Source organism: Medicago sativa, chromosome 5 (genome assembly GCF_051527215.1).
Source record: "Medicago sativa cultivar Bolivia chromosome 5, Bolivia_mono, whole genome shotgun sequence".
In the NCBI taxonomy this organism is placed as follows: Eukaryota; Viridiplantae; Streptophyta; class Magnoliopsida; order Fabales; family Fabaceae; genus Medicago; species Medicago sativa.
In genome coordinates, this window is record NC_140753.1 from 5,899,041 (window position 1) to 5,926,916 (window position 27,876).

Here is a 27,876-nt window from a genome sequence, read left to right on the forward strand (position 1 = left end):
TTCGTAAGTTTAGTTGCTATTGTATGATTATGATGACGTGGAACTTGATCCATAATTGATACAACATAAACGCTGATCTGGCAAGCTCGGATTGGTTGCATTACGTAGATAAACCCCTCCACTTCCACTTTGACAAATAAAACAGAGAAATTGGTATTCGATCGAAATATCACAAGTTTGTGAGATGAAAACAAGACAAAGGCAAATTTGGATTACTATTAATTTACTTGCTAAGTAAGAAAGGGACATTCCAGTAATTAACAGCAACAACCACCAGAACTTTCTTCGAAATTATCCTCCTATCTACCCGTCTCTTTCAAATTAATATAAATATAAAGTTTGGTATTTCTTTCTGCATTCGGTTCGAAATCTAAACAAACAAACAAAAAAAAAAGCTATGGATTCATTCGCTTCGTTCTTCGATTCAACACCTCGATGGAATTTCAATACTCTCAAAAACTTCAATCAGATTTCTCCCCGCGTTCAGAATCATCTCAAACAGGTTTCTTCTTTTTCTTCTTCTTTTCAATTTTCAATTATTTCAAATTTCTAGGGTTTTATTTCCATTTTCATCAATTAGCAATTCAATTCTCTGAATTCGTCGGTTTTCTAGGGTTTCTTGATTCATCTTATATGTATCATTTCTTGTCTAGAACCAGAGTTAAATTTATGACCGGAATAATTTTTGGTCACGCTTAACACCAACAAAAAAAAAAAAGATATATTCTTTCTTGATTAAGCTAGTTTTGATTATTAGGGAGATTTAGAAGAACTAAGTTAATGAAATCATTGGATTTTTTGGAATAATGGGATATATATTCATTGATTACAATTTACAAGAACTAGTTTTACAATTGTTTTGAATTAATGATTGTAGGTTTATTTGACCTTGTGTTTCGCTGTGGTGGCTGCTGCTGTTGGAGCTTACCTCCATGTCCTTCTCAACATTGGTGGTATTCTTACCGCAATTGCGTGTGTGGGAATTAGTGTTTGGTTACTCTCAACACCTCCTTTTGAAGAGGTATGGATTTCTGTTCCTTTTTGTAGCTTTTGGTTCTTTTCATGGCTTTGTAGTTTCACTTGTTAATAATCACTGACCTGTTTGTTTCATTATTTTTATGGTATGCAGCGAAAGAGGTTGACTTTGTTGATGGCCGCGGCAATGTTTCAGGGTGCTTCTATTGGACCCTTGATTAATTCGGCTATTCAAGTCGATCCAAGGTATACTTTCATTATATTTGTGGTTTGCTGGTGCATTGGGGTCTTTGGTTTTTTTGTCGCAAAGTTTGATTATGTGGTCATTGAATCTCATAAGGGATTCCTATATTCATGTAGCATATATATAATTCATACGTGTATTATGCTAAATTGCTAATTGTTTTGTGGTCTCATACTTTGTGTGAAGCCAACCAAGTGGCGGATGGCTTAGCTAATATCGGCTTGTCTCTTGATAAGTCCGCTAGAATGTTCTATTTTGGTCTGCATTTTATTTCTATGCTGATCTCTCAGCTGTTCAGTTTCCCCTTGGTTTTTAGTTTTCCTTGTTTTGGCGTTTAGCCCTCTCTTTTCACACCCTAAAAATATTGCTAATTCTTTTTTCATTTTTGGTTATCAAAAGGAAAATTTAGAATTATACCTTATCTTCATCAAAGGGGGAAAAGGTGGGGTTTTGGTATAATATAATTTTAGTTTTGGATAGATTTCTGACGTTAGTCTTCCATTGTTCCAGCATCATCTTCAGTTCATTTGTCGCAACTGCCTTGGCTTTCGGGTGTTTCTCGGGAGCAGCTTTGGTTGCTAAGCGCAGGGAGTACCTCTACCTTGGTGGCTTGGTTTCTTCTGGGTTGTCCATTCTTATGTGGTTGCACTTTGCTTCTGCCATCTTTGGAGGTTCAATGGCTCTCGTTAAGTTTGAGGTAAATAACTTCTTGAGTTCTTACTTTTGTGGAATTATCTTTATGCTTTGTTTTTATAATGCTATAAGGTTGTTTACGGTGTTTATATCCTACATTTGCAGTTGTATTTTGGGCTTTTGGTGTTTGTGGGTTACATTGTAGTAGACACGCAAGAAATAGTTGAGAAGGCACACTTTGGTGATCTCGATTATGTGAAGCATGCCCTGACCTTGTTTACTGATTTGGTTGCAATTTTTGTCCGGATTCTACTCATCATTGTAAGTTCGATTCTTGACCATCCTTTTAGATTTCTCTTTCACTTCTGTTTTTTGTGTTTTGTTTTCCTCTTATAACTATTGTATTGACTGGCTTTTTGTTATTTGCAGTTGAATAATTCAGGCAAGAGGGCGGAGGAGGAGAAGAAGAAAAAGAAGAGAAGAGAATAATTTTCTTACCAATCAAACTTGTTTGACTCTTCTCCTGTAATCTTTGGATGATAGTAAGATACAATGACAGTTGTCTGAAAAGTGTTCTCCATGTCTTGAACTTGTTCCCACTGTGCAGTTAGTCATGTTTCTGCTTTATAACACATGTTGACATGTTATTTTAGTTTTCTAATAAAAGAGGTTATTACGTACCATTATTTTTTAAGATTACAGGATACTATTATGGGGTTTTTTCCTTCATGAATTAGAAGGAATTCTTGTAGTTTGGTATATAAACAATTGTTAACAGATGTTGTGTTTTAGAACTTTTTTATTGAATTGGTCCACGCAGTTGTGTTCCTTTCCTCACAATAATTTTGAAATTTTATGGGATGCCTAGATAATGCGGTCTAACCATTTTATCTGAGAGATCGAAAGCCCCAAGAATGTGGGTTTTTTTTTTCCTAGTACAGGATGTGCAGCATTTATAGGATCTGGAAATACTATTGTCACTCACCGATATAGAAGTTACTGACACAGGTCATTAGATCCCAACTAGATTATTAGGTCTTCATGTATTGGTGGTTTGAATATTTGACTCTCATATGGAAAAAAATTATGAGGCTGAGAGTCGAGTATTTCCTGAAGTCGTAATAGTGTGTATATAGTTCAAATTATTATTTGTCACCTGTTTTGTGTACATGCATGCTGTAAGAGAACTAGGATTTTCCTCACACACAAGAACCTGTATGTGAATTGATAACCACCAACCCACTGTGTTGCGACCTTTTCGTGTATAAAAAAAAAAAAATGTATGTCTTGAAATGAATTCTCTAAATTGATAACCCTATTTAGAGTCAGGGGAGTAGCATATGTGAATTGTCACCTGTTAGTCAATTTTTTGGGTTTCTTTGGTCAACACAATCTCCTTTCAATCTCTCTTAACTTATATACATGAGCTTTAAGAGTCTTTAGTCATATGAGTCTGCAGCAATCTTGAAGGTATTTTGAATAAAAAGAAGTCACTTAAATTGTTTGATCGTGTTGAGTTGTAAAATTTGATGAAGTTAAAAGTAGTCAAACTTGTGCCTTGTAGAGTATGAGTCAATTCTTGCTAAGTGAATCTACCTCTTATCTTGAATTGAAATGTGATTTTATTTGATCTTGATTACACTAAGTTTCTACATCGACCTAATGACATATTTGATCTACATTTGCTTTCACTTTAAGAAAACTGAATACTCCATCATCAAAAAAAACACTGAATGTTCGAGTCTTGTCCATTGTTTGAGAAAGGCTAGTATATTGGATTTCTCTCTCATCCTTATTGAGATGGACTTCTGTCTGCCCCAATGTGGTTGATAATCTCCATGTGCTCCCCTGCTTCAAGAAGCTTTACTTATGTATGCTTACCTGTCTTATCCTATTGCAATTTGTCCTGGAGCACTCAGATTGAGGAACTCATTGCTCCAGTTGTTGTGCATGTTATTTGGATAATTTGGTTGGCTAGGAATAAAGTCAGATTTGATAACTATTCTCTGCATTTTCGAAAAGCTACTTCTCTGATCTTAGCCATTGTTCAGTTTAGTGGCAGATTGTCGTCTGACAGTAGTTACTCCTCTCTTTATGAAACTCAATTTTGAATAAATTTGAGGTTCCTGCTAAACTCAGCAAGGATCCTCAAATTGTTGAGGTCATGTGGTACTACTTGGTGAGAGTTTAGAGCCGATAACTTGGGTTGTTTTGCTTTCGTTATTGGCATTGATTCATCTTTAATTGCATAACTCGCAACTATCATGATGGTCATTTGAGTTAGCAGCTAAACAGGGATGGCTTGGACTTTTGCTTGGAAGAGATTCTTTGTTAGCAATCCCTGACATTAATAGAAGTTATATTGTTCCTTTGAATATTAAAAGTGGATAGAAGAATTTACATTAATAGACATTGATCACAGTATTCTGGATTTGACCTGGTAGGATTCATTTTACTAATATCATGAGGGAGGATTTTATTTGGAATGATAAGTTAGGCCTTCATAATTTTCATTTTTCTTGATTCTGAAGGGTTAGGTTTGGCCCTTCATTTCATTTGTATTTTTTTTTTTCATTTTCATTAATATTACTGAGTGTGGTACAAAAGATTGGTTAAGATGTTACAGCTTATGCTTTTGCATCCTCTTCGCTTGATCCAGAAAAACAAAAATATGAGTATTTTATATCATCTTAACCCAGTCGTACTAATATTAAAGAGATAACACCATGCTGACCAAAAAAGAAGAAAAGAAAGATAACTTGTTTGTTTCAAGGTTTGTAATATGATTCTCGTGAATGTGAGATTGGAAATGCAACATTATCATGTTTGTTTCAAGTTTTAAAAATTTGTTCCTAGAATGTTATATTTCCGGGAATGTTATTTACACATGATTTCTTCTATTGTTATTCTCAGACTTAAAGAATGAGAATTTAACATTCCCGAGGATAAAACTAAACTTGCTGTAAATTCTCACTACCATAACATTTATTTTCATTTTTATTTTTTTAAATAATTAATTTTTAAAACATTCCAATGAAATCTAAATTTAAGAACGTTATATCATTCCAAGAATGTAATTTTTTTACCTTGAAACAAACACACCCTTATATACTACTCCTTCCGTTTCAAAATACATGTCCAAGTCAACCACTTCACATATGCCAATACATAATTTTGACTGTTAATATCTTTAATTATCTAAAGTAAAAAATTATAAAAATTTAATATTTTGAAAATATTTGTCGAGACAAATCAAACAACATCTTACATGCTAATATTTGTATTTATACATTAGTTAAAAAGTATGGTTAAAGTAAGTCAAGTGAATAGTGCATATTGCAAAAATTGGATATGCATTTTGAAACGGAGGGAGTATATAATAATCAAATCATGGGGATAGCCTTTCCTTTCGCTAAAACAAAAAAAATGCTTCACGAATAATGGCGGTGACAGATAAGGCTACGTGACACATTACGTCTAAAATGCACCCAATTTCAATACCTTTATTGCTATCTATTCTAAGTTGTTAACTTTTAGATTCAAACTCTGAAGAAAAAAAGAAGTTGAACCGTTGGTTCTTTAAACAATATTTTTAGTAAGTTATAATGGCTGTTGACAAAATAGTTGGTTGATAAACAAATTAAAAGTTCATTTTTCAGTTGAAAGTAAATAATGGTTACAATAGTGTAAAAGTCTTTGACTAAATTAACTATTGAATTAGTACATTTTTCATACAAATTCATATTTTTATATGCAAAAATAATTTTTTACATAATTATTATGAATTAATTATAAACTAATATCCGCTGAACAAAAAAAATTGGAAATTACGTTCTCTAATTAATTTTGATATAACTTACCTATTGAAGAGAATAATTTATCGTTTATGCAAGTGCGCTCCTTCAAACAAAAAATTATTCAGGTGAGCAGATTGAAAATATAGGTGTGAATTTTTCAACGACATAGCCAGATTCAAACTTCTTTTATATCAACAAAAACAAGCGAAGAGTTCCCTAAAAAAAAAAACGAAGAGTAAATTATCTGCCTCTAATAGTGTTATTGATCATATGATAAAGAAATGTAAGTTCTTTATTAAAAAAAATTCTTCAGTTTAGTTAAAAAATTGATTAAAAATATCTTAAGAAAAGACAAAGAAAATTTTAAGTAAAGAGAAAAGAGATATACAAAATCACACAATCATTTTTATACTAGTTTACAATCAACTTGTTTCATCCGGTCCTTTCTTTAAAAGATAATTTCTCTTCTTCAACTGGACGATTTATTCCACTATTAATGAATGGATTTAAATATTCGTAACTTTGTCTTTTTATGCTTTGTGTATTTTTAAGGATTCTTCACTCAAACCCCCAACTTTTAGGAATTTTAATTTCGTTCTTCACAACTTTGAGGATTCTTACACAAAGAGGGTATGTCAAGGCACATTTTAGGTATAACTCTAAGAGATGGTATACAATATCCAAATTACAATTGTATGAAGGGATATCCTCTGTTATTGACGAAGTTGCTATTTGACTCGTTTAACGCAGTTGGTCTCACCGAAACTTTGGGTTGAGAGAAAAAAAGGTCAAACTTGATTCAAAATCAATACGTTTTGCAAACAATTGTAGATCTAAAGAAAAATAGAGGTGTGAAATTTGAATTACCTTCGTAGTGTTCCTTTCCGTTAGAATCATAAGGTTGAGATAAAAAATAATAGTAATAGGTTTCCAACCTCAAGTTTGTCACACTACCTTTCAAAATATTGTTCACGTTTTTACCAATTATCATATATGGCTTAGACTTGTTCTCAAAGGCAATGTCAATGTTCTGATCCACCTTCTAGGACGGAGATCCTCTCCTGTTAAAGTTATGTCCTGTGAAATCCAGGTCATTCAATCTTTTTATTGCAAGCACTTCATTTTGTTAAAAAGAGTATTAAAGGCGCAGATCACCACTGGACACTCTCTAGTGAAATTCCCATAGGAGGGGATCCAAACCCCACCTTCTAAAGTATTGTATGTTTTGAATGTAAGTCTTTCACGATTTTATCATTTATAAAAGATGTCATGTTAGATTGAAAAATGTGAATATTATTTACTCCCTCCGTTTCAAAATGAGTGTCGTTTTAGGTGTTTACACACATATTAAGAAATGCAATGATTAAGAGAAAAAGAATGGTTATTTTACCAAATTATCCTTATTAACTATTGGTTAGTTTTAAAAGTACTCCCTCCGGTCACTATTATAAGCAAAAAACTACTTTTTAGGTTCATTGAATAAATGATGTATGTTGTCTATATTAATGGCCACATACATCACTAATTCAATGAACCTAAAAAGTGGTTTTTTGCTTATAATAGTGACCGAAGGGAGTAATACTTTGGAAGTCGTGTGCAGAGTATTAATTGGAGGGTACAATTGAAAAGAAAAAGTTATTATTGCATTGGAAACTGAAAGCGACACTCATTTTGAAACAAATTTTTTTGGCTAAAGCGACACTCATTTTGAAACGGATGGAGTATAAACTACCATTGACTTCAATTTCTAACCAATGTAAAACTTTTAAATGTAGTACTCCCTCCGTTTCAAAATGAGTGTTGCTTTAGACTTTGGCACACAGATTAAGAAATAGAATGAAATGATCATTGGATACAACGCTTTTACTAAACTGTCCTTACTTTATTAGAAAAAGACAAACTTAAAGTTGCATTGAAAATTGTGTGAGAGAAAAGTTTGAGAGGGTAAAGTTGAAAGAAAAAAATTAAAGTTGCATTGAAAATGTAAAGCGACATTCATTTTGAAACAAATTTTTTTGGCTAAAGTGACACTCATTTTGAAACGGAGGGAGTATAAAACAATAGGGATATCATACCTTTAGTTTAGTTAGTGATTGGAAGTTGGAACTAGCCTGCGATTGAAAATGGGTCCCTTTATCTTTTGACGATAAATATTTTTTTTTTTTTGCAAGAAAAGGAAAACCGGCCATTGGGTGGTTTTACCGTAGATTAATTAGGTTAGCCTTGTTTTTGTTTCTTCCTTTCTCCCCCACCTATTTCCACTAATGAAGCTCTCTCAACTTTTATTCCACCAAGAATAAGAATAAGGGGCAGGGCACATTAGAAAAAGTATATGGGACGTATATAAAGCTTAAACGATTCACCACATAAAACCACTCTGCAACCTTGACACTTTTTTCTTTGGTACACGTGGCCGACTTAAATTAAAGCCGCCTGATCCCACAACCATTCTCAAAGGATAATAATCGCATAGAGCCTCCACAATGGTATAAATTAATAATTTATTACTTCTTTTGTAAGTAAGATCAACTTGTACATAATATGTGGGAATTGTTAGTTGTTCAAGAGATCGAGAATCTTTATATAGTTGTCTGTTAACTACACTCTCTATCTCTATATGTAAGCATCTTTTGTCTCTAATAAAAGGGTGTTTCGATATAAGGACGGAGGGAGTAATATATATCCAGTTTATCTTCCTGTAATTGAGGTTCTTAACGGGGAGTGATCCTTGTTAAGTACAGGAATCTCCATTGAAGATGGTTTTAGATTTTGTTCTCATGAACATAACTCGGTTGACAAAAAGAATATATACATGGACCATGGTTTGAATTATGCACACCCCAATTATTCACGTTAAAAACTGAATTCTAATCACCACACCATTTAACAAAAAAAAAATTTGTACAACCTTTTTTTAATAAAAAAAATTGCACTACCTTTTATTTATGACATTTTTTGTCGTATCCTAAAAAATTTAAATGTATTGATACATTCGGTTTTTAGATCAATAGTTTTAGTTGCTATTTGAAAAAATATATTATTTATTATTATAATAACTAAATCTTATTTACAAATATATTGATACACTTCAATTTACGAGTGTAATGTATAAACTCTATCTTTTATGACACAACTTTGAATACAGATTGATAAAAAAAAAAAACTTTGAACACAAAATGAAATTGAACTGACTAATAAGACTTACACATACAATGTATTTTTTAGAAAATGTCAGAATATTTTTATAGCACTTGTTAAAAAAATTAAAATATAAATATTTTCTTAAAAAATAATGGGATTTCTTAAAAAATAATGGGAAAGAATATATTTAACATTTTAAATGTTTAAAAAGTTTTGTTTTACATATAAAATCTCTGCTTTTTGTTTTCTTCTCAAAATGTTTTTATGACATTTGTTAGTAATTTTTTTTTTTAAAAAAACTTATTGCTCTAAAAAAATACTTCCTCCATTTTAAAATGAGTGTCGTTTTAGCCAAAAAAAAATTATTTTAAAATGAATGTCACTTTCAGTTTCCAATGCAAAAAAAAAAAAAGTTCTTTTCAATTGTATCCTTCAATTAAAATTATATACACTACTTCCAAAGTATTATTTTTTCTATAATGAAAAAATAAACCAATAATTGATTAGGATAATTTAATAAAAATAACATATCTCTTTTAATCACTGTATTTCATAATATGTGTGTAAAAACTTTAAACGACATTCATTTTGAAATGGAGGAGTAGTGAAAATTGGCCTAAAACACTTGAGTTTTAACCGGACCCACCTAGGATGTGTGTTACCTCACCACGATGTTTTTCCAATTTTTTTTTTAAGGGACGGTGTTTCTAATTTTTTTTTTTTGAAGGAATGTTTCTAATTTTTTTAATAATACATTTTATGGTATATATTGTTGTTTTTGGATTTCCAAACTGTTGTATTTGGATTTCCAAATTCTATTATCTACCGAAGTTGTTACTAGGTTGAGTCACGACCAGGTCGCTCTCTTTAAGACGTTTCATGCCACTACCCAAAATTGTGCAAGGTAGACTATCAACCACGCCGCCTCTAGGATAAAACTAGTCCAGCTACAACTGCTCGATTAACTACTGCACTGTAGAAAATCGTTCAAGATTTACACCTTCGAATATGGTACTAATACCACTCTTTAATACTTAAACCACTTTAATATGATATTATTACCATTCTATATGGTGCTAAGACCACTCAAATATGGTGTTTCCATCATTCTAGCCTTTAAGTTCTCCAAACTTTCAATATGGTACTACGACCACTCAAATATGGTGATACCACCATTTCTCCTCAAATAGAAAAATATTTAAATAATTTATATACTGTTAAGATCATTCATAATTCCGATGGGACATTATTATTACGAAAGGGACTATGATCTTAATAGTACTCTTTATTCCGAAGGGACTATGAACTTAAGACCACTCTTAATTCCGAAGGGACATTAAACCGAAAAGGGACTATGGTCTTAAGAACACTCTTAATTCCGAAGGGACAGAAAGGAGTAGAAGCAGAAGAAACTCGTTAGCACAAGTCAGAGGGAGAAGAGAGAAACCGCACAGGAAGCATCAACTGTGCGATTTTGTGTATTTTTTGAACTGAGTGGTGTCCTCTATTTATATAGAGATTCTGCAACTGTTTTAGCACAAATTACAACAACAGTTACTCTTAATGGATAAAGTTAAAATGAAGTTTATCCATTAATCAGTTCAACAACACTTGTGGATAGGATCAAAAGAAACAAATCACAAAAGTGGAGGAAACAAATTATTGGATTTGAATGAAGGAAATATAAGAGATTTAATTAAATTCTTATTCTTATCACAACCACCATAAGCTAAATTTATGGGAAGTGATATTCTCGAATAAAAATAATAATTACTATTATTTTTATCATTATCAAGTATTTAAAATTAAATACCGCAATTTAAACACTACTAATGTGTGTATTCTATTTTATGTAGGATCCCCACACTTTATTTTTTCAATTCAGACAACATTAGATCAAAGTATGATTACTTGGTGTTTAATCTTCCAATTTATTTTCCAACATCACACTAATGTTCCAACATATATTATATATAGTATAAAGCTCTATAAATCTAACGGATTTTTTTTTTTTGAGAAGCTATAAATCTAACTGATTATATTATAATATAAATCTAACGGATTATATTATTTTATATTATATTATACACCTTTTGGAAACGGTCGGAATGAATATATTAATCAAAAAACAAAGTTCGATCCAACACAAGTAATGTCAAAAAACTTAGAAAGTTCACTACATTACAGTGTAATTAGTCGAAAAAAACTAAATCAAAACAAATTAAGTGACTACTCCCAAAACATGATGGGATTAAGCTAAAAAAAAATGAAAATAAAAAATAAAATTTACATTTTCCGGTTTCAACCACCAAAAAGACATCAACTTAACCTTGTCGAGCAGACGATACAAAGATTCCTCCTTATACTAAAAACTACGGCAATTCTGATCTTTTCCAATAACTCAAACACACAATAACCATATCAAATGTAACGACAACCGGATACTTTTTGAAAAATCCCATAGTCGACCAATTTGGAGAAGATGATCAGAGAGACATGGATTCGCATGTTGTATACCTAACCAATGCGTTGCTAACAACCAAATATTTTCAAAAAAAATTATGACCCAGAAATAGATGACCACATTTTCAATATTATCGCAACCACTCACACACAACTTATCATTAACGTTAATAATACCTCTTCTAAACAAATTGTTTCTAGTAGAGATCCCATTACCCAAAAGCCGCTAAGCAAAAATAGTGACTTTCAAAGGGACCACCTTGTTCCAAGTAATGTTGGTGAAATGAGATCCTCCACTAGGATCCCCTGATAACAATAATTGATAATCTCCACTGACTGTGTACCATTTCGTTGGATCTAAGTGCCATAACCACCCATCATCTACCCCATCCTGCAAAACAATAGAAGTACTCCCCGATTTGATCTTACTACAGGAATCATGCTTTCTTACTTTTAACATAGCATGTTCTATCACTTGTGGCTTGTTATTACCCATTGAACCTATTTCTTGGGATCTCCAGTCATGTAGGTTGGGTTACCATCACTTGTGACCTTTGGGCATTAGTCCCATCCTATTGGATGAGTTTAGGACTTTCTTTTTAGTAATTCCTTTCGTCAAAGGATTGACTAATTCTTTATCAGTACGTACATGATCTAGTTTAACCGTTCCTTTTGAGAGTAGCTAGCTCTCCAATACTTTATGTGTTCATGACTTAATAATCATCTCTTACCATTGTGGTAACGATTCTTAGTTTTGTAATAGCTGCAGACTATCACAACAAATTAACACTTCTAAAAACAGTTTTATCCACTAAGGGATCTCAACTAGCAAGCATCTTGTCAACTTGCTTCTCCACTAGTTTTCTCTAGTGTTCTCATCTCAGATTCATTCCATAGTGGACTGAGTCAATATCATTTGTTTTAACAAACAACTCCTCTAGTGATGCTCAATGTGCAAACACTAGTCGCTAAATATTCATCTGAAAGATGTTCTATTTTATATCTTGTACCATTTAAGTACAATAGGTTACTCCTAGTGAAGTAATCCTAGAGTCATAGTCTTCTTAAGGCACCTCATGACTCTTTCTATAGCATGGCAATGCTTTTCTTTTGTCTACTAGTAAACTTGCACAAGAGTTTTACGACATCGACAATGTCGGGTCTAATACATTCATTGGCTTACCTAAGGACTGCCAATGATGCTCGCATATTCTATTTGTTTAACTTCATCTCAAGTGTTCTTACACTTGGATCATAATATATGCTTGCAAGTTTACACTCAAATAATAACATTTTCTTAAGATCTTCTCAACTTTGTGAGATTTATCAAAAAAGTTCTCTTTTCTGATCTAGTAATCTTGAAACCAAGAATTACTTCAACTTTGTCTAGGTCTTTCTTATCAATGTTATTGATAAACAATGATTTCACATAATTCATAACATGAATCTTTAAACCAAATATGAGCAAGTTGTCTTCATAGAGACATATGATCGTGCAAATATTATTTGTCACTTTCATTCACTTTATACTCATTCGATAACATTAGAATGTCAAATTTTTCATGTCATTCCTTAAGAATTTATTTTAGACCTCACAAAGAATTATCTAACTTACATATCTTGTTTTCTTGTCCAAAAATCACAAAACTTTCAAGTTGTTCCATATAGATTTTTTCTTCTAGTTCACCATAAAAAAAGGCAACTTTCACATCCATTTGAAGTACTATCGAGTTATGAACGACGGCTAAAGGGACTATTACTCTTATGGATATGATTTTCGTGACTGGTGAATGAATGTCGAAGAAGTCTATATTTTTCTCTGTCTAAAACCTTTGACTACAAGGAGAGCCTTGTATTCATCAACCGTACCATCAGGTTTTAGTTCCTTTTTTCCAAAATCCAAATATAACTGATTAGTTTTGCAACTATGAGACAAGTCAACCAAATGTCATGTTTTGTTAGACTCTAGAAAATTCATTTCATTGTTTATAGCTTTTTGCCATAATTCAGCATCCAATGAGGATATAACTTCTTTCAGGCTTAATGAATCTTCTTCCAATGTATAAACCAAGTTCATACTCTTTAGCAATTTTAGCTTTCTTACCTCCTTGAGGTTCTCTAACATCTCGTATGATGTTTCCATAACTATTTCTAATTACATGAATGTGATTAGATATAGTGCCCCCACTAGTTCTTAATTTTTAAAAGGGAATTTATTTTGCCCCCCACTAATGTCGTGCTCCCATTAGAGCCTCCACTAGTGCCCCCACTATTCTTTAGTTAAAGGGGTAAACATTTACATAGAAATCGACATCTTTTAAATTCTATGATCACTTTAACATTTAGGTCATAAAACCTATATGTTTCGTTATTTATCGCATACCCGATGAATACACATTCATAGGCTCTACTAGTGAGTTCAACTCTCTTGGGTGCGAAATCCGAACTTATGTCAGATAATCCCAAGTTCAAAGATAAGACAAGTTGGATTGTCTTTTCTTCGAAAATTTCTTAATTAGAATTTTTGTTCATTGACTTGGGTACTCTATTCAATATAAATTTCAAATTTTTTTTGTTATAAAAATTGAACATATCAAGCGTATCAATTTTATTTTTTCAAACATTGACAGTCATCAATAAATATGATAAAAATATCATTTTATCATTTCTAATTTATGTGTCATCAAATTCACACATATCATAATTTATTATGTTTAGAGATTCATATTCTCTAAATTCTGATTTATATGAACTTTTGGTTCATATATCTTGACTGCAACAAATAAAATTGTCTAATCATATAACGTTGGAATTAAGTCCAAGTTACTCAAGTTTAAAATTAAACACTTGTTCATGATCAATTTTGATATGTCAAATATTAAAATCACACAACTAATGAAATAGAAGGAGAATTTAATTTTTAACATACCATCAAAGTGCAGTCTTTTCCCACAAGAATGCATGGTACACAAGTCTTTCTTTAAGTCTGAGTTAACTCAGTCTTATTCAATAGAAATCTGAAATTCAGATTCTTTATTATTTTTATATGAAATATTTGAAGCAAATTTCTCATATAAATTCTTGCCGTTTTAATATGCTGACCAGCGACTATGTATACCCAATTTTTCAATGGTGTAATTTGATGCATAAGCTTATGGAACTTCACGTAAATTGTTTGAAAAATACATCACGTAAGAGTATTAAGTTTTATATAAAAAAATTTTTATCATTGTAATTCTTGTTACTGTTCAGTAACAAATGAAACAAATTATTTTTCTTGTTAGTAACAAGAGTACGTGACGAAACCAAATTAGTAACAAATTATTTTCTTTTGCGGTCCAAACATTTTTCATATGTTTTGTAACAAACTAAACTTGTTTGGTTCTGTAACAAATAATTTGTTTTGAAACAAATTATTGTTTCATTATATGGCTCTGATTTCGAAACCATATTTCAAACAAATTCAACGTATTTGAATTTTTAGTGTTGTTATTTAAAAACAACAATCACTTCATCGTTTCAGTCAAAAGATGTATTTCTATAGCTTGATTTACCCTTAATATATTTAGAGACAACTTAACCTTAATAAGTAACTTCTTCGGTAAACATAGTAGATCGAAACATCTTAAAATTGTTGTTTTTGGATTTCCAAACTGTTGTATTTGGATTTCCAAATTCTATTATCTACCGAAGTTGTTACTAGGTTGAGTCACGACCAGGTCGCTCTCTTTAAGACGTTTCGTGGCACTACCCAAAATTGTGCAAGGTAGACTATCAACCACGCCGCCTCCAAGATAAAACAAGTCCAGCTACAACTGTTCGATTAACTACTGCACTGTAGAAAATCGTTCGAGATTTACACCTTCGAATATGGTACTAAGACCACTCTTTAATACTGAAACCACTTTAATATGATATTATTACCATTCTATATGGTGCTAAGACCACTCAAATATGGTGTTTCCACCATTCTAACCTTTAAGTTCTCCAAACATTCAATATGGTACTACGACCACTCAAATATGGTGATACCACCATTTCTCCTCAAATAGAAAAATATTTAAATAATTTATATACTGTTAAGATCATTCATAATTCCAACGAGACATTATTATTACGAAAGGGACTATGATCTTAATGGTACTCTTTATTCCGAAGGGACTATGAACTTAAGACCACTCTTAATTCCGAAGGGACATTAAACCGAAAAGGGATTATGGTCTTAAGAACACTCTTAATTCCGAAGGGACAGAAAGGAGTAGAAGCAGAAGAAACTCGCTAGCACAAGTCAGAGGGAGAAGAGAGAAACCGCACTGGAAGCATCAACTGTGCGATTTTGTGTATTTTTTGAACTGAGTGGTGTCCACTATTTATATAGAGATTCTGTAACTGTTTTAGCACAAATTGCGACAACAGTTACTCTTAATGGATAAAGTTAAAATGAAGTTTATCCATTAATCAGTTCAACAACACTTGTGGATAGGATCAAAAGAAACAAATCACAAAAGTGGAGGAAACAAATTATTGGATTTGAATGAAGGAAATATAAGAGATTTAATTAAATTCTTATTCTTATCACAACCACCATAAGCTAAATTTATGGGAAGTGATATTCTCGAATAAAAATAATAATTGCTATTATTTTTATCATTATCAAGTATTTAAAATTAAATACCGCAATTTAAACACTATTAATGTGTGTGTTCTATTTTATGTGGGACCCCCACACTCTATTTTTTCAATTCACACAACATTAGATCAAAGTATGATTACTTGGTGTTTAATCTTCCAATTTATTTTCCAACATCACATGTTCCAACATATATTATATATAGTATAAAGCTCTATAAATCTAACGGATTTGTTTTTTTGGAGAAGCTATAAATCTAACTGCTTATATTATAATATAAATCTAACGGATTATATTATTTTATATTATATTATATTATACACCTTTTGGAAAAGGTCGGAATGAATATATTAATCAAAAAACAAAGTTCGATCCAACACAAGTAATGTCAAAAAACTTAGAAAGTTCACTACATTATAGTGTAATTAGTCGAAAAAAACTAAATCAAAACAAATTAAGTGACTACTCCCAAAACATGAGGGGATTAAGCTAAAAAAAATTGAAAATCAAAAATAAAATTTACATTTTCCGGTTTCAACCACCAAAAAGACATCAACTTAACCTTGTCGAGCAGACGATACAAAGATTCCTCCTTATACTAAAAACTACGGCAATTCTGATCTTTTCCAATAACTCAAACACACAATAACCATATCAAATGTAACGACAACCGGATACTTTTTGAAAAATCCCATAGTCGACCAATTTGGAGAAGATGATCAGAGAGACATGGATTCACATGTTGTATACCTAACCAATGCGTTGCTAACAACCAAATATTTTCAAAAAAAATTATGACCCAGAAATAGATGACCACATTTTCAATATTATCGCAACCACTCACACACAACTTATCATTAACATTAATAATACCTCTTCTAAACAAATTGTTTCTAGTAGAGATCCCATTACCCAAAAGCCGCTAAGCAAAAATAGTGACTTTCAAAGGGACCACCTTGTTCCAAGTAATGTTGGTGAAATGAGATCCTCCACTAGGATCCCCTGATAACAATAATTGATAAACTCCACTGACTGTGTACCATTTCGTTGGATCTAAGTGCCATAACCACCCATCATCTACCCCATCCTGCAAAACAATAGAAGTACTCCCCGATTTGATCTTCCTCCCAGGCCAACAACTGCAGTCTCCATTTTCATGCCTCCCCTTCCGCACCCTAACTTAGGGTACTCATCTTAGCAACAAATGATAGCTTATTCTCAACTAGATAAAAAATATGCCCAAATCTTAAACATAAGGGTACCTCCTTTAGCCATGCATTCCATAAAAATAATGTAGAAGACCCATTGCTTACCACTCTTCTCAAATTATCATCGAACCAACTACCCACTTCGATCCCCACATTTATACACAATATCATCAAATATTTCCATCAAACTGAATCTATTCTTCCACCATCACAAACACTCCTTCCTCACCATAACACGTGACTAAAACATTATATGATAAACTACCATTGTCGACCTTCAACCTCGAGTATCATTTCTCCAATAATGTCAAATTAAATCCTCCTAACCCACCCACCACCCACCCACCCCCCCCCCCCCCCCCAAACAATAGTTCTTCTTCTTTATTCAAGCAAATAGTATTATATCTAATCCACTAAATGTTCCTAAGATTATACTCGAGGGAGCCTTGAAGAAGGAAATAAAATAAACTGATAGAAAGGAGAAAATAGATTTTTTTTTTAAAAAGGCGACCACCAAGTGAGAGGTTCCAACTATTCCAACCCAACAGGCAACCCAAGTAAATCCAACCCGGTGTGTATATGTAAATCCAACCCAAGTAAATAATAATTTATTGTAGAACTATCAAAATTGTAAAGGTAAAAATGCATGTTGGGAGGGTTTCATCTTCAATCCATTAAAATAAAAAAATATTTCATTTCTTAGAATAAGATGTTGTCTGACTTCACTACATGTTAATTAATTATTAGGATATTAACAGCATGAAAAAACATCCCACAAAAAAATGGTAGGATTTGTTTCTATTTCATCCAATAAAAAAGCGAAGATTGAAAAGAGTATATTAAAATGAGTGTTTACTAACATTACTTTTAAAAAATATTAAAACTAAACATAATTAAATTTTCAATAGGAATTAATTTTTTGAGCAGTTCAATGGGAATTAAATTAAGAACACGTTATATTGTCGGAAATATAAATTATATTTAGCCCAACCCCAACTGCTTCTAGCTGTATAACGATCTGAAATAGCTTAGGGTGAAAACACTTTTTTGTTTTCTTTTCAAGAGGGTCAGATGTATATCGCCCAAAAAAAAGTTAGATTCGAGAGGAGGTGGTGGGTTAGCTATGGTCCTATGGTTGAATTTAGCTTTTAATCATCAATATATCTTACTTGGTTGGTGGTTCATATGTTCCTAACGGGCACTATAGGTGAAGAGAATGTGTTCTAACTTTTAGTATTGGTGGAACAAAAGTTTTTAATAATGTAAGAGTAAGGAAGTCGTGTTATTTGCAATCTCTTTGAGCCATTCAATTTGTCTTTCAATGAGGTCTTCTAGGCTGTTTCATACGATAGTGTTTCATAGAGTGTGTACTCACTTGTGCAACAATTTAGTTTTTTTAATCATATATCATCTACACGCAACTATAAAATTAATCTCTCAAATCGAATAAGACCAAAATAAAAGACAAACTCCTTCTCAAAAGTATGTAGTTGAATTTAAATTCAAAGAATTTGATCAAACTAAAAAAGATTAAAAGTATTTCATTCGATCGCTCTTGAGCGAATCATTAGTTTTTTAATACGAAGATAAAAGTCAAGACTAAGACCCGACTTCAATGTAACAAGTACCTCCTAAGGAATCTCATCTATCTTCACAAGGGAAATATCCTCATCATGACCTTGTAGAACTAGTGCATCACCCAAGAATTAGCTTCTTGATAGGCGTAGTGTATTTCACCCTTATTTGAATAGTCCAACCTAAGAGGTTGATAAGAGAAAATACATCACCAGGGAGAGGTTGAAGATGGTATTGTGAGTATAGTCAGATTCTATGTGGGGGCAGCGGGTCAACGGACTCTACTTGCCAATTGTATTTTTAACCAAATATTTATATATTTATGTAATGTGACCTCACTTATATAGTATTATTGTTTCTGGATAATCCATTTATAACACTACAAAAAATTATAAATGTAAAGATGTTAATGAGTGTTCTAAGCGTATTGAATAAGAAACAAAATTAAGTAATTTTTTATTAAAAGGTGTTGTAATTATTACATTGATAAAAATAACATGTATTTTCACGATAAAATTTTCTTATATGAAATCTTTTATCAATGTTCTTAGAACACTCGTTAGCATATTTATTAGTTTTATAATTTCTTGTAGAGTTATGGATGGATTATGCGGAGACAATAATACCATATAAGTGAGGTCACATTACATAATATTGGTTATACTCTAAACTACTCTTATATTTGTTGGAAAATGATTTGTGATTGACTTTGGTGGTTGAAAAACAATTAATTAGGGTTATATTTTTTTAACTATGCTAGAAATAGAAAAATATTTTAAAAAATCAACATTTGAGAGCAATTATAAACATAACTTATACAATTTTTTTTTATGTTTACCTGTTTATATATTTTCATATAAATTTTTATAATATAATCTTGACTCCCCTTATTAAAATTTCTAGATCCGTCTATAGTGCATCGCTCTCTCGTGATTTGAATATATGGAATGATGCCACATATCTTAACCAGTAAGACATTCCTTGTACTAAATTTTCGCAAAAAGTCTTTCACAAAATAACCTGCAAAAATAAGAGCCCTCAACTCAATATTAACGTTAACGATATAAAAATGTTTATGATAAAAATAGGGTTTTCGAGTCAAAGGTGTCAATGGATTATGGAATGTGTGCGATCAACAACAACCTTTGTTTTAGTTCATGGGAGACTAACTGGTGAATTTACCTTAGGAAGGGGTTTGCGCCAAAGTGACCATCACCTTTCTTGTTCCTAATTGAAGCTGGAGGTTTGAATGTGATGTTGAATGTTATCATTTCTTTAATCAAATCTCTTTTTAATTCTTTCTTTTGGAGGAGGAGTGAGGAATAGGATACTTCCAAAATTAATTGGATCCAATGTATCCGTGCAGATGCACGGGTATGTTACTAGTATGCTCAGAAAATGAGTTAGGAGGTTTGGGGGTTAGGAAAATTAGGGAATTTAATACAGTGTTGTTAAGACATCAGTGTTTGAGGCTTTCATGTAGATCAGGGTGGATCCATGGTTCAAAGTGTTGGCAGCAAAATACAGGATAGATGGTTGCCAAATTAGAGTTGACAGGTTAAAAGCGTTGATTTGATGGAAAGACTTTATATGGAGTTAGAGAAGGTGTTGGTGTACATGAGGGCGGTTGCTTTAAGGCTTGTTTGAGGCGTAGACCGGGTAATGAGAAAAGTTCCTCTTTTTAAAATGACCCTTGTATGATAAGACTCAAAGATCGTTAGAGTCGGCTCTAAATAGACCGAAAAACCTTCTTTAATAGCTCTACAAAGAATTAATAATTTTTCAAGAAGATTGTAATGAAAGCCTCTATTTTAACTTTCTAATGTATTATTAATAAATAAATTATTAATAGATACATCACATCAATGTGTCACTTAGCATTCTCTTAACCACAACAGTGTTTTTGCAACCAAAGTTGAGGTCAAAAACAATTTTTATTTTTTTTACTTTGTAGAGATAAAAGAAAGAAAACAAAACTTTCTAAGAACAAAATCATAATGCACTATATCTATATGAATAAAAATATATTTAAACATTTCACAAATTATAACTCAACTAAAAATTGTTAGACCAAAAGTTGTTATTGGAGTTGGAACTGTGTCAGTTTTTAATAATTCCGTTCATCTACAAAAAAAATCCTAAAAAAGTACTCCATTATGTCCCTCATCTTATGGCACAATCTTATAGATGTTGCACCAAATTTCTTTTACACAAATTGCAAACAAGGACAATTACGAGGCACCAGATTAGTCAAATCCACGAGATACCCACTATGTTATCATGGACACACCGTTTGTCATGTTGTCTTCCCTATATCCTCCATCCGTCTTAAAATGAGTGTCGCTTTAGCAAAAAAAATTTATTTCAAAATGAGTGTCGCTTTCAGTTTCCAATGCAATAATAACTTTTTCTTTTCAATCGTACCCTCCAATTAATACTCTGCACACTACTTTCAAAGTATTACTTTTAAAACTAACTAATAGTTAATGAGGATAATTTGGTAAAATAGTCATTCTCTTTCTCTTAATCATTGTATTTCTTAATATGTGTGTAAACACTTAAAACGACACTCATTTTGAAACGGAGGGAGTATAATTTAGTTTTAATAGAAGAAATCATTTTTAAATTTGGAGAATAAAGTTAAAAACAGCAAGAATTTCAATCTCTTAGCATAAATATATCTTATAATTAATTTTAATTTTAATTTTACACTTATGCTTACTAAGATGAAACATAATAGGGCCTTTATCTCTGAACAATAACGTGCGAGAATCATGTGGCTAGCTCACAAACTTCCTTAATCACCGTTTGATTAAGATAAAGTTACTTATAATAAATCCTAAAAATTAGTAATGCTTGAATTAGGCAATTTGATTTGAAATATCAACCTTATCATCAATCTCACTTGCCTAATCCAACGGTGATAATTGGGTCTATGACACTAATAGTCGTCACACACTCATGTTTTTAATCCCATTTTCTCTCAACATAAAAAAATCACATTAAATGCTCATCAAAACATTATGTCATCACACACACACGAGAATATAAAATTAGTAATCTCATCTCTTCTAAATAAAAAAAGGAATAAAAGGTGGGAAAGGCCAAAGACATCTCCTTGTTGTTTTCTCTCTTTTTTTGTGGGTTACATTTTTTCCTTCCCCTTTATAATATTCATTGCTAATAGGTTCTTACTTATATTATAAGAAAACAATAAAACTAGAACTATTTGACGCCTAAGAAATGGACGGTGAAGATGAGTTACTTTAAGATTTTGTTTGATGAAGATTTGGAAATTGTTGATAAGCAAATAAGAAAAGTCCATAGTCAGCAGGATATGTGCAATAATATTCCCCCTACCCTTCTTTTTCCTTGGAAGTTAAGCTCATATTTTATAATTTTAATTTTTTTTATCAAGTAATTTAGTTGCTAGAAATTAATCTTTAAAAAAGAATAAGTGAAGAATTTAAGATTTGAACCACAATCATCGCATACCACAATGTCTCTGCAAACTAAAATATGTTTATGAGGACATTTTTATTTATTTTTTTAAAAATTAATTCAATAAAAAAGAAAAAATTGAAATCTCTCAAATAACATCAACAACAAACCCAAAATAATTCTAAAATAAACATTTAGAAATAAAATTAATTAAAAAAAATCAACAACAAACAAATTAATTTTTTTTATTCCAAAAACACTTAAATGAGATGGTAAAAAAAAAATTCCAACTTAATCAGAGTTCCACCACTCATTACGATCCTACAACTCGAGGGATTAATATTTGCGTTTATGCGCAAATGATACTAGATTCAAAAATTAGACAAGGCAGAGATAACACCACATAAGAAGATATTAACATTTAATGTCTGACACGATGCGCGGATAAAATTATTGAAAATTTTGATAAAAAAATAAAAAAGAGGAAAGAAAAGATTTGAAAAAAAAGGAAAAAAGAAAAGCTGAAACAATTACTTCATATACAAAACAAAGGGTCACAAACACTGACTTTCTCTCTTTCTCTTCTCTCTCACCATTTCCACTTTTCACAACCATTTCTCAGATTTTTCTCCAATGCTCTTTTCTCTTCCATTGGATTGTACAAATTCCCATCTACTATAACATATACATCAATCCCTTCAATTCTAGTTACTGTTTTTGTTTTTTTGGTGTTCTTTTTAAGGACTAAAAAGAAAGGAAGAAAAAAAAAACATTTCTGGGTATATTGGTTTTATGCTTTTTTTTTTTTGCAACCTATCATATTTTAGGTTTGCTATAGAAAAAAAAAAACCATTTTAATTAATTATTGTAATAAATTTTTATAAAACTTCCATTTTTATTCTCCTTTTTTTTGGTCAAAAAATATATATATATACCCTTTATTCTTCTGCAAAATTTTGTTCATTTTTCTGAGACATGGGTAAACAAGGACCTTGCCATCACTGTGGAGTTACAAGTGAGTTCTTGTTTCTCCAATATATATTTATAATTTTTTTTCAAGTTCTTTATTTTTTTTATGTTTTTTTTTTAATGTGTGATGTGTTAAGAATATAAACTAAGAAAAATTAGGCTTGTTCTGTGTAATACTATGGATTTATACAGATTCAAAAGTAGGATTAATGATGTTGTATTAAGCATTTGGAATTGAAAGTTGTGGAAATTGTGTTGATTTTTCAGTTTTATTTGACTTTTTGTTTCACTGTGTTTCTGGTCTTTGTTTTCTTTGACTGTGTTTGAAATCTGAGACAATGTAACTAACTGGAAAAAGATTAAGGGGAGTTGATTGAATTGGTGATTTGTTGCATTGATAGGAAATGGTTTAAATTTTTTGTCGCGGTTGTGTTTACGCTGCAAACCTTTATATTACGTTGAAATGCGGATAACTGCAGCCGATGCTGTCATAATTGCGGTTGTGATGATGCTATGGAGATCTCGAATACCGTTATATTGCGTTCGCAGTTGCGGTTGTGGACCGGATTTTAAACTATGCGAAGAACACCTGATACTGTTAAATGTTAATGTCTTTATCAAAAAGAGTCAAAAAACAGTTCATGTATTCTTATTTCAATGGAAATGAGATAAGGGGATTATGGATTTGTAAAATGCCACAATTTGATTCATTTTTGTCTTCTAAAAGGAATTTACAAAGTTGTTTTTGTTTTTTCTTTATATAACAATTTCTCAATGTGTCAGAGGATCTTGGAGAAGCAATGCATTCATCCCTCAATCATGTCTTGCTCCATTGCTTTCTGGCTAATGAAAAATCAATCCAAAAAGTTTTATAAATCTGTGATTATTTTGTTTCTGTTTTACAATACTGATCACCTTAATGGAACTACTTCTACTACTTGAGCATTGAAGAATTTCATTGCTTTTTCTCAATGTTTTGAAGCTGTTTGCTAATTCTTAAGCGTTAAAGTCATCGCTACTAGTGTGATGTTCAATACTCTTAGACTTGGCTGTTGCTGTTAATCTTTTCAGCTCAAATGCAATCAATCTTTTCACCACAGGATACATATGTTCTTAGTTTGAGTCTTATCACTAACTGCTCTGAGTCCCTTTTGTATCAATATCTTCTTGTCCTCACAATCAAGTATTGAACTATGGATATGTATTAATCATACGTAACTGTTTAAGTGGTTTGTTGTGCGGTATCAAGTTTAATATGTACTTTTATATGCTTTGCGATTTGGATTATCGGAAAAATATGAATATTGTTTGTTAGAACTTGGCGGTTTATCCAATCTGAGATACATCTTTGTTCTGAGTTCTGACAATTGAGCATTGCAACAGGCACACCACTTTGGCGCAATGGGCCACCAGAGAAGCCAATACTATGCAATGCATGTGGTTCGCGGTGGAGGACAAAGGGAACACTTGCAAATTACACACCTTTACATGCTCGGGCTGAAACTGATGATTTTGATGATCAAAGGGCTTCAAGGACGAAGAGCATATCGTTAAATAAGAACAAAGAAGTGAACTTGCTCAAACGGAAGCAGAACCACTATAATGTAGTATCTGGAGGACTTGCATCTGATTACAACCAGGGATTCCAAAAGGCTTTTGATGAAGATATGAGTAATCGATCAAGTTCAGGATCAGCATTGTCTAACTCCGAAAGCTGCGCACAATTTGGTGGCACAGATGCTAGTGATCTAACAGGTTTGTTCTGATTTCATTGGTAGCTCTTTCTTCATAACTGATTAAAGCATTGGGCATTCCTTCAAAATAGTATGTATTTTATGTTAGCACAGTCAAAAAATGGATAGTGAAATAAGGATAAATAAGAAAATTCCTGAATAGCAGCACAATTTCTTAGTTGTTGCTTTTCTTAAAATAAGATATCTGAGTTTTGCTTCTAGGGCTTGTTTATGTAAGATGTTTAATTAAGTGCTCATTCGCTATTCTAAGGAACTTAATCAAGCACATACTCGTAAGATACTTCTTAAGTTTTAAGTATGCCGAAAACAACTTATGAACATGTCATAACTTATCTTTTGTAAATCCAAAGTCCAAACACTGATATAAGTGCTTGCTCCATGAGATAAACCTAATTAACATTTGAATACGCTACTCCAAACGCCCATGTAATCACGCATAGGATCTGCTTTCCATCGACAATGAAAAAAAGAATTGAAGAGGTGATTTAAATATTCTTCTGCCATGAAGCTCTTGTTATATCAACCACATTTATTGCGGAAAGTTCTTATTTTTTTTATTTATGATATCTAATATGTACAATACATATTCCTTAGATAACATGTTTTCATGAAAGTCCAATTCCGTGTTTACATATATGATTTGTTTGTATAGTTCATCATTATATGCCTCTGATCAAGAAATTCTTTACATGCATCATTATGCAAAATATGTAATCTGTACATCAAAACTGGTAACCTATCTTTTGTTTTTTCACAAAAATATTTAATTTTAATTTATTGTTTGGTTGATTTAGGACCTGCTCAGTCAGTGGTCTGGGATACCACTCCCACAGTGCCTTCAAAAAAGAGGACATGTGTTGGTCGTGCAAAGCAGCCATCTTCTGTTGAGAAGCTCACAAAAGATTTATGCACTATTCTTCATGAACAACAATCTTGTTTTTCTGAATCTTCTGATGGGGATCTTCTTTATGAAAGTGAAGCACCAATGGTCTCTGTCGAGATAGGACATGGAAGTGTTCTCATTAGGCATCCTAGTTATGTAGCTCGCGACGAAGAGTCTGAGGCTAGCTCTCTTTCATTTGATAATGGACTATACCCAATGAGTGACGCATATTCTTATTCTGGCGCCGTTCTTAAAAGGCAAGCTTTCTTTCACTAGAATAAACATGGTTGTTACGCAAAGAAAGAAAATCTATTTTGTTTGTCTGCCAAAAAAGTTGATTCTTATATGTTAGTTGTGCATTATTTTTTTGCGTGTAACTTGGTAAAGAAATATACTTGTGATAAATTTGCTGATATTATTTTGGAGAAGAGACAAAGTGCGATGCGGCAATTAATATATCTGCTTTTTAAATTTCAGTGACAAGTCTCAGCTGGAAAGAGTACAAATCCTTGGAAATCATGATTCACCCTTGTGTTTTGTAGATTTAAATGTAAGTTATATTCTCCTAGTTGAATTCTTGGCAGTTGGCATAGCTTGTATAAATATTTACAATAAAATGTTAGTAGGCTAGCGCTCAATTCTATCTAATCGCTGAATGCTTAACATAATTGTTATTATGTTTGGTTAGGATGTAGTAAACTATGAAGAATTTACGAGGAACTTGTCATATGAAGAGCAGCAACAATTATTGAAGTTTCTTCCTGTGGTTGATACTGCTAAACTTCCTGATGGGTTAGAATTCTACTCAGTTATTTCCTTTAAAAAAAATTATACAACACAGTTGTGTATCATACATGAGACTTTTTAAGGGGATGATTTGAGACGAGTCCATCAAGATTTACGATTTGTTATTGTTGTTTGTGCAGCCTTAAGGTCATGTTCGGTAGCTCTCAATTCAAGGAGAACTTAACTAATTTTCAGCAGCTTCTTGCAAAAGGCGCCTTTGATATCTCTTTGCCGGATGTAAAACCTGAAGACTGCGAGACTTTGAAAAGATATGCACTAAATGAGTTGTCAAAGTCGAAATGGGTGGAACACTATCATAACAAGGTTTATGACTGTTTCTTATCTTGATATTATAGACTGCTGATAAATAAGAATTATATTGATACTTATCAAATATCACACCCTTCTACCGATGCAGAGATGTAAAAGTAGGGCTGAAAAATCGGATGTTCCAGGATCTGCTGGTATAGCATCAACCAATGTTGCAAATGTGAAGAGAATGCGTGATAGCAGAAATCAGAACTTTCCAGGTTAGCGTTAAATCTTAAATCAACTAAGACAACAAACAGATCATATCATAAGACCTTCCAATTAGGATATGACTCCTTCAAAGTTGGACAATTAATACTGATATTTCAACAATGATTCATTATCTATGCGGATGTAACAGCAACCATTGATTTATTCATCAATGATTCACATTACTTGCTTTACACTCTACAGTGCGTTGTTAAACTTTAAAATCATGCTATTAACTAATAACTTCATTCTTTTTAATTACTACTCCTTATGATTTAACTGAGGAATCATTCTTATCACACATCTTGCAAATTTCAGAGATGAAGACAATAATGAGGAGCCCCAAAAGAATTATCACAAAGACTAGTTATAATCCAAAAAGCCTATTTCCTTTGCCTCCTGATGCAAGCTCACACTTGCTAGATTCTTTTAACTTTGTTGAGGAGAGTTCTGATCAAGATCTGCTGCTAGAAGTGCCTTCTAATAATTCTTTTCCGCAGGCAGAACTTCTGCACCCAACTTCATACTTTGGTGCTCAAGCCAGCACTAGTAGTAGCTCAGCATACTCACATTTTGTGAACCATTAAGCAACACATTACAAGGTTATACTCTGGTAGACACATAATTTACATCTTAAATATATGACGGTTGTGCTTTTCCTTATTTGCAACCTTCTTTTTGGAGCTTGGATTGTCAAGGATTTGAAATTGGATGGAATATTTTTGTATAGGTTGGCAACAGATTGTAAGATAGCATGAAATGAGAAGCGGTTTTCTCCAAATTTTTTAGACATCTTTTTTATTTCCATTGAAACCTCCCTCCCCAGCTTATGTTTTCAACACCCAATAATTTTACTTA

General features: G+C 32.0%; 2 protein-coding genes across 3 annotated transcripts in view; both read left to right on the top strand.

Annotated features, from left to right (window-relative positions):
* The window catches only part of LOC146919488 (bax inhibitor 1-like), a 47,420-nt gene extending 44,885 nt beyond the window's left edge, over window positions 1–2,535 (top strand). The window contains exons 2-7 of one of the 2 annotated variants that reach the window (XM_085712925.1): window positions 390–502; window positions 878–1,021; window positions 1,130–1,221; window positions 1,730–1,916; window positions 2,018–2,173; window positions 2,282–2,535. In XM_085712925.1, the coding sequence (XP_085569051.1) occupies window positions 398–502; window positions 878–1,021; window positions 1,130–1,221; window positions 1,730–1,916; window positions 2,018–2,173; window positions 2,282–2,341 (744 nt within the window). In that variant the 5' untranslated portion in view covers window positions 390–397 and the 3' untranslated portion in view covers window positions 2,342–2,535. Of the gene's footprint in view, window positions 1–356; window positions 503–877; window positions 1,022–1,129; window positions 1,222–1,729; window positions 1,917–2,017; window positions 2,174–2,281 lie in introns of those variants that run through there. The other variant, XM_085712924.1, reaches the window with a different exon arrangement.
* A 20,137-nt stretch (window positions 2,536–22,672) lies between these two features.
* GATA26 (GATA transcription factor 26) lies at window positions 22,673–27,799 on the top strand. Its single transcript, XM_085712931.1, has 8 exons — window positions 22,673–23,122; window positions 24,460–24,831; window positions 25,625–25,970; window positions 26,191–26,263; window positions 26,402–26,505; window positions 26,640–26,823; window positions 26,918–27,029; window positions 27,337–27,799. The coding sequence occupies exons 1-8, from the start codon at window positions 23,083–23,085 to the stop codon at window positions 27,603–27,605; spliced, it is 1,500 nt and encodes a 499-aa protein (XP_085569057.1). The 5' UTR covers window positions 22,673–23,082; the 3' UTR covers window positions 27,606–27,799.
* The last annotated feature ends 77 nt before the right edge of the window (window positions 27,800–27,876 follow it).

Bases quoted from the DNA above. Each gene is read 5' to 3' on its own strand.
- GATA26 (XM_085712931.1), top strand. From the start codon at position 23,083: ATGGGTAAACAAGGACCTTGCCATCACTGTGGAGTTACAA. The intron at 26,824-26,917 runs GTTTATGACTGT...CTACCGATGCAG, and splicing joins TGGAACACTATCATAACAAG to AGATGTAAAAGTAGGGCTGA. The intron at 27,030-27,336 runs GTTAGCGTTAAA...TGCAAATTTCAG, and splicing joins CAGAAATCAGAACTTTCCAG to AGATGAAGACAATAATGAGG.